We start from the raw sequence: 13908 nt of genomic DNA on the forward strand, positions 1-13908 counted from the left end.
AAGTAGCTTCGTTCACAATAAAATTCGGCATAAACACTCATTCACACGATTGATTCGAATTATTTATTACATCGTTGAATTAAGCATTAATCCTGATTGCTTTACTAAATCATGTTGTGTCAATGATTAGAACGAAATTTAAAGATCATCAAATAACGTATTCAAAGGGAAATCTGTGTCATACCCAAAGCAAATACTCGTTAGTTCATCTTTGTAAAAATTATATTTCATCAATTTTCTTCATTACGTTTTTGTTTCATCAAAATTAATTCAAAAATCAATCAAAATTAAAACATTTGAAATGGGATTTTTATTTGATTGGATCATTTGTGGATTCGAAAACCGTTTCACATTCGCCTAACCAAAAATCAAATCGGCATCGGGTGCACCTTTTTGATGTTTATACTTTTGTTGTTTCTGCGATTTTTGCTGACTTTGTCGATTCTGGGCTGGAGACCGTTGATTTTGTAGCAATGATTCTTGATAGTCTTCTTCTTCGATGCGTTCGGTGATATTCAATGTGAGTCGTTTCACTTTTTCATTTTCTTCACGTATTTTCTGCTCTTGTAACCGTAGATTAACGGCCAGTGCACTGTCAGTTGGCGCTGTAAACATTTTGAATTGTTGCTGTTTGCCACCTTTCGATCCGCGCAACATCAATACAAACGGTACCGAGTCTTTTTTCTCTTGCACATTGTCGCTACTTTGAATCTGGTCGTATGTTTTTTTGCCAGCTCGAGCCATCATCGGAACTGGAATATCTTTGCTCGCTTTAACGGATTCACGTAATCGCTCCTGATAGCTGTCAACGTACATTTTATCGAACATCTCTTCGAATTCAATGTCCTCTTGTGTACGTTGTTTCTCACGTGGTTGAGCAGCGGGATCAGGTTCATTCGATGGGGAAAGCTATGAAATGAATAGAAAACAAAATTAAAAAATCGATTTTCGAGACTTGGTTTGAGCAAAAAAAAAACTCACATCATCCATTGCATCGATGGCAGCGTCCGTTCCGTATTCATCATTTTCTGGGCTATTTTCTTCGTCGTCGGTACGACGTTGTCGCACTTCATCATCCGATCCTAATGCTTCGGATGTGTCCTCGGTATAATCGTTATTTGTGTCAGTGTGTTCGTTGCCTTCTTCGGCAATCGTGCCCAAGGCTGATTCCGACTCGCTATTCTCTGAGAATAGATTCGGATACAGTTCTTGCTGCAATTTTGCCACCTCTTCTTTGGCTTGTTCGTAGCTCTTGTACAACTTTAATTTCGGACGAATTGCTAGGAGGCACTCTTTGAAATAGTGATCGGTGAGTATGGGGAAAAGGTCCGAGGTGTTTTCAATACTACTGAAAATCGGATCACTCTTTTTGAACCAGTAATAGTTCTGGAAGAATACCAAGAAATAATCCAATCTGCAAGTAAAAATGTGTAATGAGTAACAATCCAATCAAAGCATGAAATCAAACCAACAGCCACAACTTACTTTTTTCGACTGATCGCACTAGTGAAGTATTGTCCGCATGTTTCGAGCAGCACACATGCTAGTTTCAATCGAAACAGACTCCCGGGTGGATCCATTTCTGACATAATTTCATGATTAAACGTGACGCCAAACGAAATGATTGAATAGAGCGTATTCAAAACGTTAGACGATTCAATCAAGCGGTAATTGTACAATTCCCCAAGATATTTGGCCATTGCGACACGACGTTGTGCCAATTTCGGCGAATGAATTTCCAATCCAGCTCGAATATCTTCGAAAACGGTGTCAATTACGCGAACAATCGCCTTGTCCTGATACGAACTGATGCCACTGGCCAAATCAGCCAAGCAACGAATGTTGTAATACCGAATGTTGTACGCCTTTGATAGGCATTTCACGATGTAATCGTATGTTTCTTTGTCATCCCAGTTCAATCGACGCATGTACTTGATGATTTTATCGACGTTTCCTTTGTTTAACTCCTCGTAAATCAGATACCGAATGTACATTTGCATTGGAGTTCGCACTTTTTGCGTGGCAGCAACACCTTCGGGCGGTTTGACTAAATAGTAGGAGTTTTCGATTTGTGCGACGTGCCTTGAGTCAAGGGCCGACACGGTTTTAAGACGCATCATTTGCTCGAGATAAACGCTGGTTCGCAGACGGCTATCTTTGCAATTGTACAAATATTGGCCGGCAACTTCAAGGAACGCACATGTCATTTCGATTTGGTGATGTTGGAAGTCATGGAGTAAAATTTTCAAACAGAATAGCGCTTCGATTTTTGAATACAAACCGAATTTCGTCATTTCACCAATGAACCGCACCACTTTGATCTTCGATTCGATGTTCATTTGGTTCTTTTTCGCGATGTGATACTTGAATTCATTCTTTAGCTTCTGACACAAGTCGACGGCAACGTCTTGAGATACAAGATTTATGGTAGCAACCAATCGAGCAAAGAAGGGCAGCAAATCCAAACGCGTTCTAAGGACAAGAGATTGAAATTATTCAATTATCATTTTTTTTTTACTTTTTTCATTGTTCAACTTACCTCTTTACTCCAAAAATGGCAGTGGTTAACTTCTTTCTATTACTTTTCGTGTTCAAGTTGAGCAAAAATTCAATGGTAGCCGAATCGATGAGCTCTTTGTTAACGCAATTGACCAGGTTCTTGAGAAACGTTGCAAAATGTTGTCGATTTCCACTTGCGTTCTTTTCAGTGGTCGCTGTCGTGGTTTCCTCCGGTAACACTGGTTCCGGTGTACTGCTTTTGCCGCCTTCGGCCTCGGCCAGCACACTCGATTCTTCAACTTCTAGCTGTTCAGGCACAATATCCATGTCCAATGCTTCTTCAGTCAATGCTGGCTCCTCAGAAACGATCGGATCTTGCATTTTTGGCGCATAATTCGGTAAAAATAATCTCAAGTCAGGCAAATCGATGTAGAAACTTTTCGTTTCTTCATCTCCCCATGGATCCAAGTTGCTATCATTCGAATCGTCAATCATGTCAAGAACAACGCCTCCACTTTGCACTTGCTCGTCCTTTGGCAACTCGGGCAGTTGCTCATTCAATAAATCAGACATGGTTTGAGCCGATGAAAGTAATTTCTCATAGTTTGTTTGCAATGTTTCCAATTTTTCCTTGCGATCCGATGACACTTCGCCCTTTGACTCGAGTATTTTCTTGTGCAACCGCAACGCTGACTGATATTCTTTGTGTTCGGATTTCAGGTGCTTCACCAAACAAGTATAGTAGTCTTTGAGCAAATTTTTCAAGTTTTGCTGTCGATCCGGCGTGAGCAATGTGGATGATGTCAGTTCAATTTTGTATTTCTGGAAGAAATCGAACGAATGAATGGAACATTTGAAAAATCAATCCATGTTTACAATATTCTCTTTGAAGAAACTTACCTCGGACAATGTTAAAATCGATCTAGGCACCAATCCAGCGTATTCTTCTCCGCAGTGTCGACAGAATGACAATACAATCGATAGATTGTTGAAATCTTCCTTATCTTGTGCTATCAAGCTCATTAGAATGGACCCCAGCATTGGAAGCCCTTGTTTATTACTAAAAATTCCGACCGATACCAGTTCAGCGAAAAACTTTAAGTCGACTCGTAGTTTGCTTGGATTTTGAACCTTTTCTCCGGGCTTGAGACTGAGTATCTTCTGCCAATTTTCGAAGAATGCAATCGCAAAATCCGCATAAACCCTATGCAATTCACTGCATAATAAAATGGCCGCATTTACATCGGTCAATTTTAGTTTGGCTTCACTCAGAGCTGAACTGACCTCTGATATGTACTTGGTTAGATTCAGCGATGACATATCCTTCAGCAGCGATTCCAACTGAGCCGTCGTAAACTGCTTGAGTTTCTTTACAAATGCAGTGTTTTTCTTCAAACTAGAATCCAACTTGAAGAAGTATTCTTCGCCCGGTCGAACACAGTTGAGATTTTCATTTCTCAACTTTGTCTTCTGCTCAATTTTCGCTTTCAATTCCGAGATATAAGTATCCAATTCATTTCGTTCTTTCTTTTCGTCATCGATGTCGGTCGTTTCAGCGGCTGTGACATCCGTCACCTCACCTTGTGGTGCTGTTGATTCCGTCGCTGCTTCACTCATTCTCACAAAATCCACTTGGCAATCACTTTTCTAAACCAAATGCTTTGATCTCTATTCACAATAAATGCTCCTGCTCATTTTGTTGACAGAAAATAAATCAGTGGAGCGATCTTTAATCGCAATTTCGATGAATGAAGGAAACTTTTTTCGCATTCGATTATGAACAAATCCAATCGGTTGTGTGTTTACGTCAAAGTCAATTGTGAAACAGCAAAAGCATGCGTCAAAGTGACAGCTGTCAAATGGATGGTTTTTTTTTATAGGGAAAGTCACGGAACGGACGGTTTCAAATGAAACTAATATTTTGTTTAGGAAAAAAAGGAATTATTGAATTTTTATGCTAATTCAAATTTATTGACTGTCTAAAACATCAAAATATTCTCATTTTCTACAAAGAAAATGTACATTTTGTTTTTTCAATGCAATGACACTTGTTAGCCATCCAGGTTTACTTATCACACAGATACACGTGTACTCACGACACGAACCTATCTACAAGCGTCAACTCATCAAACAAAAAGAAGAAACTTTGCAAGTAATATTCCGTAAGAACACCGGCGCTCGATAGTTTTCTTCTTTCCGTATATAACATTTTTTTTATCAATCAAACTTTCTTTTAATGACATTCTAAGTGATAGAGTTAAACAAACTTTAATACGGGTGTATGTATTCATTTGGTTATTCAATATTAGTAGAAAAAAAAATCAATATAACAAAAACTAAATTACTGAGCTCTTCTGACGCAGCAAGCAAAAGCCATGAAAATTTTTAGTTGCTATTGCGATGAAAATCAATATCGATATTTTTTGAAATGTTGTGGCCATGTATCGCATGCAATATCAACAAATTAAATACATTATCGTTAGTCTCATCGCATCGAATAATTCAATTTTACCGTTAGTCCATGAACAAAATGAGAGATGTGTTAGAATGTACACGAAACTGATGGGCGACATTTTTATTAGATTTTTTTATCTTGTGTCAAAAAGAAGTACTGTTAAAAAAAACACTATTACGTGTTCATTTCGACGCATAACTCTTCCGCATGATTAAACCCTTTTGTTCAATTTACAGTAATTTTTCTAAACGTAAGATGAAAATCGTAGCCACAATTTTGTGTGCCGCTGCAATTTTGACAAGCGTCATTACAGTTGATAGAAACAACTTTAAAACATGTGAACAAAGCAGTTTTTGCAGGTGAGATTTTTTTTTTATTATTCGTTGTGAGTTTGACTCACAACTTGTGACAATGCACAAATGAGACTAATTGGAACATATATTTTCGCACCGAAAAGACGATGTCGCAAAGTTGAACACAACAACTCACCATTTGAATTAGTACCAGCCACGTTAAACACATACTCAGATTCGATCACAGCTGACCTTGTCAACAAAAATAATGGCCATATCTTTGTGCTCAAAGTAGAAGGTGTTCAGGTAAATGACTTCAAGTGAATCTTATCGTTTAATGTTCTATTGACTTATGATATTTGTATTTCTTGTTGAGTTTGTCCAGTGCTTGAACGATGTTTTTTATCTGTATTTTTAACTTTTTTTTTTAATAGGGTGATATTTTCCGCGTTACAATCGATGAGAAAACACCGCTGAAAAAAAGATATCGTGTCACCGATGCTTTGAAAGAGCCCGTCAAACCAGATGTGTACGTATAATGATTTTTTAATTTCAATTCAAAATATGTCAACAAAATTAATACTTCTTGTTTAACAGTATCAAAGTGACAGAGTCAAAAACCGATCTCATCGTCACATGTGGACCAAATAAGGCTGTCATCCATGCCAATCCATTCAAAATTGATTTCTACCGAAACGAAGTCTTGTTTGTATCGACCAACGCCAAGGGATTGTTCAAGTTCGAACACTATCGCAAGAAACCAGTGTAAGTTTCTTCTAAATTAATTCGAGAAGAAAAAATTGCTTGAAATTCATTTTATGCTATTTTCTCCCATCGACATTATTTCTTTTTAACATTTTTTTTTCATTAGACCTCCACCTGAAGGAGAAGAAAATAAAGAACAAGAACAACCAAAGGATGAAGTTGATGATGAACCAGGCGCTTGGGAAGAAGACTTCAAATCACATCGTGATTCAAAACCAAACGGACCAGAAGCAGTCGCATTGGACTTTACATTCCCACAAGCTAGCATTCTTTTCGGTATGACCATTTTTCATAAATTTTTCCTTTGTTTTCTCTCTCTTTTTCTTCTTTTGATGTCTATTTACCAAATTCTTGAATTCAAGAAAAATACACCGAAATCTAACATTATTATTTCTTGATTTCTTCTGAAGGTATTCCGGAACATGCTGACTCATTTGCATTGAAATCAACACTGGGTGGTGAACCATACCGTCTATACAATTTGGATGTGTTCGAATACGAATTGGACAATGGCATGGCGTTGTATGGCTCAGTTCCAGTTGTCTATGGTCATGGGTAAGAGTTAATTTAGTTGATTTTTTCAATTCGAACTACTTTTCGCGTGGAACGTCCAATCGAAATGCTGTCATTATAATCTTTAGAACAAAAGGAACCGCCGGTGTCTTCTGGATGAATGCGGCTGAAACATGGGTTGATATTTACAACCGTAATTCAGAAAAGAATGTTTTGTCTTCAATCGTAAATATGGTGTCTGGCTCGGACACTGAACCACTTGCGGCCCATTTCATGTCAGAGAGCGGTATCGTTGATGCATTCATCTTGTTGGGAGAATCACCACAAAATACATTCAAACAGTACACCGATTTGACTGGTGTAGCTCCATTGCCACCGAATGCTGCTTTGGCTTTCCACCAATCCCGATGGAACTATAATGATGAAAAAGATGTTGTTACCGTTAGCGAAAACTTTGACGTTCATGACATTCCCATGGATACGGTAAATTAATTATTTTATTTTTCTAGTCATTTAGTTGACTTTTACTTCTTGAAGCAAATTGACATTTTATTGCATTATTTTGGCAGATGTGGTTGGATATCGAATACACCGATGACAAAAAGTAAGTTTCTCATTAGATCATCCGTTTCTTGTTATATTAACGCATCATATTCGAAACAGATACTTCACTTGGGATTCACGGACATTTCCACATCCATTGGAAATGATTGCAAACTTGACAGCACGTGGTCGTCACTTGACAATCATCATTGATCCACACATCAAAACAACGAACAGCTACTATGTACACAACGATCTTACTGAACACGGCTATTATACAAAAACTAAGGATGGAAACGTCTATGATGGTATGTTTGCAATTAACTACTAAAATATTTGGAACATACCAGATGTTCCCAAATTTCAAACACCAATGTTAAATTTCTTGCTTAAATTAATTTGATAAAACACATTTCTTTTCTCTCAATAGGTTGGTGTTGGCCAGGTGCATCAAGTTATCCAGATTTATTCAATCCAGCCGTTCGAAAATATCTAGCTGACCAATACCTTTTGGAGAACTTCAAGACATCAACTAATGATGTGTTCATTTGGAACGACATGAATGAGCCGAGTGTGTTCAACGGGCCAGAAATAACAATGCCAAAGGATAATTTACATGACACCGAAATGGGAACATATGAACATCGTGTGGTGCATAATTTGTACGGTCACATGCAGTTGATGTCAACTTTCGACGGTCTTGTTCGTCGTGGATATGGTAAGCTGCGTCCATTTGTCTTGAGTCGTAGCCATTTCTCCGGTAGTCAACGTTACGCTGCCATTTGGACGGGAGATAATATGGCTGAATGGGGTCATTTGCAAGCGTCTTTGAAGATGTGCCTATCAGAATCTGTCAGTGGGTTCTCGTTCTGCGGAGCTGATGTTGGCGGTTTCTTCAAAAATCCAAACGCAGAATTGCTGGAACGTTGGCATCAAACCGGAGCCTTTCTACCATTTTTCCGTGCCCACGCACACATCGACACGAAACGGCGTGAGCCATGGCTTTTCCCAGAAGCCACGAAACTTGTCATCCGTGATGCAATTCGTAAGCGATACACCTATCTGCCATTGTGGTATGTGTTGTTCTACGAACACGAACGCTACGGTTACCCAGTGATGAGACCACTTTTGAGCCATTACCCAAATGATCCAGAGGCGTTCGCCATTGACAACGAATTCTTGCTGGGCGACAAACTCTTAGTTCATCCAGTGACACAAGAAGGCGTTACCAAAGTTGATGTGTATTTCCCACGTAACAGCCCAACTGGTGACGGTGATTTGTGGTACGACGTTGATGATTTCACATTATACGATTCAGTCGGTTACGTTACTGTTCCAGTGAATAGCTACAAGATTCCAGTTTATCAACGCGGAGGCGCAATTATACCGAAGAGAGAACGTGTTCGTCGTGCAGCGACATTAATGAAGAACGATCCATACACTTTAATAGTCTGCTTGGATCGATTCAAGGAGGCCAATGGCACTCTCTATGAAGATGATGAAGAAAGCTACGGATACCGCAACGGAAAATACGTTTACTCACAAATTGAGTTCAAAAACAATGTTCTCAGCAGCAAATTGATCGATCCGACTGCAACATTCGAAACATTGGCTTGGATCGAACGTGTCGTCATTGCTGGTTTGGACAAAGCCCCACAATCAGCCACACTTTCAACCTCATCCAAACGTGTCACACTTGATGTCATCAAGCACGAACGTGCATACACCATTCGTAAGCCTGCCGTTAACATTGCTGAAGAATGGGAAATTACTTTGAATTACTAGAATTTTGTTTAGAAACATTAAGTAGATTTCGAATTTTAAATGAAATATCACCGAAAAAAAAAACTGACAAAAATAATGATAAAATAAGTGAAAAACCACAAATTAATTTGCAACCATAGATGGTCACCGAATTTTTTTGTTTTTTTACCATAAAACCGATTTCAAAACATCCATAGTTTATCGTTGGTTAAATCATCTATCAAATATAAATGTGATTTTGTAATTATAAATTGTGTATTTCTGGATACAATAAAAATTTAATAAAACAAAACCTGCGGAAAATGGAATATGTATGTTGCTTTCTTTCATGTTTATTTATTTTCAGCTTATTTCTTATTCTCTTGGTCTTTTGTATGGAACATTTATTGGTTTTGTCTCAGGTTGATGTAATTTTACCGCTGAAATTTACTGGCGAAAATGAAAAAAATGCGGTTGTGTCAATAAAATCTGATTTTGAATTAAAACGACAAAATGGATGGCCTTTTCAGCAACAATATCACTCATTAGCTTTCAAGTTTAATTATTATCACACAAATTATATTCACGATATAAACTTATCTAAAAACGTCCACTTATCAATTAATAAATAGAAACTTTACAAATAGTTTTCCGTCACCATCGTTCAATAGTTTCTTCCGCATGTATATATATATATTCGGCTTTTATCAATTAAAATCAGTATTTCATAGCATTTCAAGTGATTAAGCTGGAATAAATGTGATTCGGGTGTAAGTTCAGTTATTCAATTTTAGCAAAAGAATTAATCCAACAAAACCAATTTACTGAGCTCTAAAGTCATCGAAATTTGTTAGTTGCTGTCGTGGAAATCAATATCTTCAATATTCCTGGAATTTGTTGCACGTTTAATTTGATTAATAGATGCATTAAAAATGTGTGCTCTAAAACGTGTTCATTTCGACACACAACTCTTGCCCATGCTTAACCTGTTCTTTTTTAATTCACAGTAATTTTTTTGGGGATAATCAGTCAAGATGAAAATCATAGCCACAATTTTGTGTGCCGCTGCAATTCTGACAGGCGTCACTACAGTTGATAGAGATCTCTTTAAAATATGCGAACAAAGCAGCTTTTGCAGGTGAGATCTTTTCTTTTTGAGCATATTCGGAACAATGCACGAATGTGAATAACTGAAACATATTTTTTCGTATCAAAAAGACGATGTCGCAAAGTTGAACCCAATAACTCACCATTTGAATTAGTACCAGGCACATTAAATACATTCGACGATTCGTTTACAGCTGACCTTGTCAACAAAAATAACGGCCATATCTTTGTACTAAATGTGGAAGGTGTTCAGGTAAAAATGCCTTCAAGTGGATTTTATCTTTTTATTGCTTAATCTTTTATTGATTTGTGATATTCAAATTTGTTGTCAACTGTGTAGTACTTGAGCAACAATTTATATCGATTTTTTTTTGTTCTTTTTATTTTTTTCAATAGGGCGATATTTTTCGGGTTATAGTTGATGAGAAAACACCACTGAAAAAAAGATATCGTGTCACTGATGCTTTGAAAGGGCCGGCCAAACCACACTCGTACGTATTTTATTATGAATTTTATATTTTGAACTTATAAGTAATTCTTCTGCTTAAACAGCATCAGTGTGACGGATTCAAAAAGCGAGATCATTGTCACATCTGGACAAAATAAGGCTGTTATTCAAGCCAGTCCATTCAAAATTGATTTCTACCGAAGTGAAGTCTTGTACGTATCGGCCAATGCAAAGGGATTGTTCAAGTTCGAACACTATCGTACGAAGCCAGTGTGAGTTTCTTCCAAATTCATTTACAACATTTCTTGAAATTCATTCAATTCGATTTGCTCCCATCGGCATCATTTCCTTTCAATTTTGTTTTTTTCATCAGGTCTCCACCTGAAGGAGAAGAGAATAAAGAACAAGAAGAGCCAAGGGATGATGTTGACAATGAGCCAGGCGCTTGGGAAGAAGATTTCAATTCTTTTCATGACACAAAACCAAACGGACCAGAAGCAATCGCATTGGACTTCACATTCCCTCAAGCTGAAGTACTTTTTGGTATACCGGAACATGCTGACTCATTCGCATTGAAATCAACACTGGATGGTGAACCGTACCGACTACACAATATGGATGTTGCCTATTACGAATTAAACAACGGCATGGGATTGTATGGCTCAGTTCCAGTTATCTACGGTCATGGGTAAGAGTTCATTCGTTGATATAAGAAGGGACTGTTCGCATGGTGAATTTAATCGAAATGCTGTCATTCATCTTCAGAACAAATGGAACCGCTGGTGTCTTTTGGATGAATGCGGCTGAAACATGGGTTGATATTTACAATGAGAAGAATGTTCCGTCTTTGATCGTGTCTGAACCTGACGATGAGCCACTTGCGGCTCATTTCATGTCAGAAAGCGGTATCGTTGATGCATTCATCTTGTTGGGAGAATCACCTCTCAATACATTCAAACAGTACACCGATTTGACCGGTGTAGCTCCGTTGCCACAACATGCAGCATTCGCTTTCCACCAATCTCGATGGAACTATAATGACGAGGTAGACGTTTTAAACGTTAGTGCCAACTATGACGTACACGATATTCCCTTAGATACGGTAAATGCTCATTTCCATTGTATTTTCGTATATGATTGAAATAAATTGACTCATTAATTTGTGTAATTTTGGCAGATGTGGCTGGATATCGAATATACCGACCATAAAAAGTATGTTCCACATTTGATCATCCGCTTTCTAGAATAAAATCAAAAATTATTAACGCATAATTTTTGAAACAGGTACTTTACTTGGGATCCCAACACATTTCCACATCCATTGGAAATGATTGCAAACTTAACAGAACTCGGTCGGCACTTGACAATCATCATTGATCCACATATCAAAGTAACAGACAACTACAACGTGCATAAAGATCTTACTGAACGTGACTATTATACGAAGAACAAGGATGGAGAAGTCTTTGAAGGTATGATCGCTGTCGTTATTTGTTTATTTTTATTAATTCAGAGAACGTAATTTGTTATGCTCATATACTTTAGGTGAGTGTTGGCCAGGTACATCCGGTTGGCCAGATTTGTTCAACCCAGATGTTCGTAAATATCTAGCTGATCAATATCTCTTGGAAAATTTCAACACCACGACGCAGGATGTGTTCATTTGGAACGACATGAATGAGCCGAGCGTATTCAGTGGGCCAGAACTAACAATGCCAAAGGATAATTTACACAACACCGAGATGGGAACATATGAACATCGTGTGGTGCACAATTTGTACGGTCACATGCAGTTGATGTCAACTTTCGACGGTCTTGTTCGTCGTGGAGAGGGTAAGCTGCGTCCATTCATATTAACTCGTAGCCATTTCTCCGGCAGTCAGCGTTATGCTGCCATTTGGACGGGAGATAATACGGCTGAATGGGGTCATTTGCAAGCGTCTTTAAAGATGTGCCTATCAGAAGCTGTCAGCGGATTCTCGTTCTGCGGAGCTGATGTTGGCGGTTTCTTAAGAGATCCTACAAGCGATGAATTGGTGGAGCGTTGGCATCAAACTGGAGCCTTCTTACCATTTTTCCGCGCTCATTCTCATATGGAAACCAAACGGCGTGAGCCTTGGCTTTATCCCGAAGCCACGAAACTTGTCATCCGTGATGCAATTCGTAAGCGATACACCTATCTGCCATTGTGGTATGTGTTGTTCTATGAACACGAACGCTACGGTTACCCAGTGATGAGACCACTTTTGGGCCACTATCCAAATGATCCAGAGGCGTTCGCCATTGACAACGAATTCTTGTTGGGTGATAGGCTCTTAGTTCATCCAGTAACACAGTTAGGTGCCACCAAAGTCGATGTGTACTTTCCACGCAACAGCATAACTGGTGAAGGCGACTTTTGGTATGACGCCGATGATTTCACACTGTTTAATTCAGTCGGTTACGTTACTGTTCCAGTGAATAGCTACAAGATTCCAGTCTATCAACGCGGAGGTGCTATTGTACCGAAGAAAGAAGTGATCCGTCGTGCATCGACATTGATGAAGAATGATCCATACACTTTAATCGTCTGCTTGGATCGATTCAATGAGGCCAATGGAACTGTTTATGATGATGATCAACGAAGTTACGAGTACCGCAACGGAAAATACGTTTACTCACAAATTGAGTTCAAAAGCAATGTTCTCAGCAGCAAATTGATCGATCCGACTGCAACATTCGAAACATTGGCTTGGATCGAACGTGTCGTCATTGCTGGTTTGGACAAAGTCCCACAATCAGCCACACTTTCAACCTCATCCAAACGTATCACACTTGATGTTGTCGAACACCAACGTGCATACACCATTCGTAATCTTGCTGTTAACATTGCTGAAGAATGGGAAATTACTTTGAATTACTAGAATTTTACTTAAAAACATTCTGGAACACAAACAGTTTTCAAATTCTAACCAGACAAAGATGATGATTATAATGAGTGGAGCAAATTAATTATTTTGCAAGTACAGTTGGTCGCCGAATTTATTGTATTGATGGATACGATAAAAACGACTATGTCTGTTGATTTCTTTCATACTTAATTTTCAGCTTTGTTATCATTTTCCCGATCTTTTGTAACTATCTACGGACACTTTTCTAATGAGGAAAAAAAAATTCTTTCAAATTCCCAGTTTGGAAATCTGTGTTTTGGCCATGTGTAAATTTGACCAAATAAATCATTGTGATTCATGCCAATCATTGTGGTTTTCTTACAAACATTTCATGTCGGTAGTCTAACTCTGTCGGAGATCAAATATTTTGCCCGAGTGAATCGTGGAAACGATCCGCAAGGCATCTATAGCTTTATAGATATATTTATTATTTACTTATTGTATATCGTATTCGGTTGATGGATCTGCGGACAAGAGTTCGCGTGCAATGATCCATCAACATGCTGCTCTAAGGCCAGTTACATTTCAATAAAAACTAGGGTTTAAAAACGCGTTATTTTTTCAGTGTTTCCTAAAAACGTTTTTTTACAGAGCCGTTATATAACGCCCAAA

The 13908-nt window shown here is 38.3% G+C and overlaps 3 protein-coding genes across 4 annotated transcripts; 2 read left to right on the forward strand and 1 right to left on the reverse strand.

The window, feature by feature from the left end:
• Positions 1–204: 204 nt before the first annotated feature.
• Positions 205–4611, reverse strand: LOC129569108 (regulator of nonsense transcripts 2). Its single transcript, XM_055447565.1, has 5 exons — positions 3400–4611; positions 2540–3321; positions 1486–2472; positions 982–1414; positions 205–909 (listed from the first exon to the last, which is right to left on the reverse strand). The coding sequence occupies exons 1-5, from the start codon at positions 4114–4116 to the stop codon at positions 358–360; spliced, it is 3471 nt and encodes a 1156-aa protein (XP_055303540.1). The 5' UTR covers positions 4117–4611; the 3' UTR covers positions 205–357.
• On the forward strand, positions 4388–9140 carry LOC129569109 (neutral alpha-glucosidase AB-like). Of its 2 annotated transcripts, none has more exons than XM_055447566.1 (11): positions 4388–4778; positions 5191–5313; positions 5412–5553; positions 5682–5776; positions 5845–6012; positions 6119–6288; positions 6423–6567; positions 6654–7008; positions 7095–7129; positions 7189–7376; positions 7499–9140. In XM_055447566.1, exons 2-11 carry the CDS (start codon positions 5210–5212, stop codon positions 8851–8853), a joined length of 2757 nt encoding a protein of 918 aa, XP_055303541.1. In that variant the 5' UTR covers positions 4388–4778; positions 5191–5209; the 3' UTR covers positions 8854–9140. The 2 variants fall into 2 exon arrangements, with proteins under 2 accessions (XP_055303541.1, XP_055303542.1); XM_055447567.1 differs by having other exon boundaries at positions 4690–4883.
• A 384-nt stretch (positions 9141–9524) lies between these two features.
• Positions 9525–13600, forward strand: LOC129569428 (neutral alpha-glucosidase AB-like). Its single transcript, XM_055448271.1, has 10 exons — positions 9525–9581; positions 9819–9949; positions 10030–10171; positions 10315–10409; positions 10471–10638; positions 10740–11054; positions 11132–11468; positions 11544–11578; positions 11651–11838; positions 11912–13600. The coding sequence occupies exons 2-10, from the start codon at positions 9846–9848 to the stop codon at positions 13267–13269; spliced, it is 2742 nt and encodes a 913-aa protein (XP_055304246.1). The 5' UTR covers positions 9525–9581; positions 9819–9845; the 3' UTR covers positions 13270–13600.
• The last annotated feature ends 308 nt before the right edge of the window (positions 13601–13908 follow it).

The sequence above is a fragment of the Sitodiplosis mosellana genome, unplaced genomic scaffold (assembly GCF_009176505.1).
Source record: "Sitodiplosis mosellana isolate CC-2019 unplaced genomic scaffold, AAFC_SMos_1.0 Smas_scaffold_30, whole genome shotgun sequence".
Taxonomy (NCBI): domain Eukaryota; kingdom Metazoa; phylum Arthropoda; class Insecta; order Diptera; family Cecidomyiidae; genus Sitodiplosis; species Sitodiplosis mosellana.

Coding starts and splice junctions, on each gene's coding strand:
- LOC129569108 (XM_055447565.1), bottom strand. CDS start 4,116: ATGAGTGAAGCAGCGACGGAATCAACAGCACCACAAGGTGAGGTGACG. Junction 3,322..3,399: donor CGATTTTAACATTGTCCGAG/GTAAGTTTCTTC, acceptor GATTTCTTCCAG/AAATACAAAATTGAACTGAC. Junction 1,415..1,485: donor AGTGCGATCAGTCGAAAAAA/GTAAGTTGTGGC, acceptor TTTTACTTGCAG/ATTGGATTATTTCTTGGTAT.
- LOC129569109 (XM_055447566.1), top strand. CDS start 5,210: ATGAAAATCGTAGCCACAATTTTGTGTGCCGCTGCAATTTTGACAAGC. Junction 5,314..5,411: donor GAACAAAGCAGTTTTTGCAG/GTGAGATTTTTT, acceptor CGCACCGAAAAG/ACGATGTCGCAAAGTTGAAC. Junction 6,289..6,422: donor ACAAGCTAGCATTCTTTTCG/GTATGACCATTT, acceptor TTTCTTCTGAAG/GTATTCCGGAACATGCTGAC.
- LOC129569428 (XM_055448271.1), top strand. CDS start 9,846: ATGAAAATCATAGCCACAATTTTGTGTGCCGCTGCAATTCTGACAGGC. Junction 10,172..10,314: donor TAAATGTGGAAGGTGTTCAG/GTAAAAATGCCT, acceptor TTTTTTCAATAG/GGCGATATTTTTCGGGTTAT. Junction 10,639..10,739: donor CACTATCGTACGAAGCCAGT/GTGAGTTTCTTC, acceptor TTTTTTCATCAG/GTCTCCACCTGAAGGAGAAG.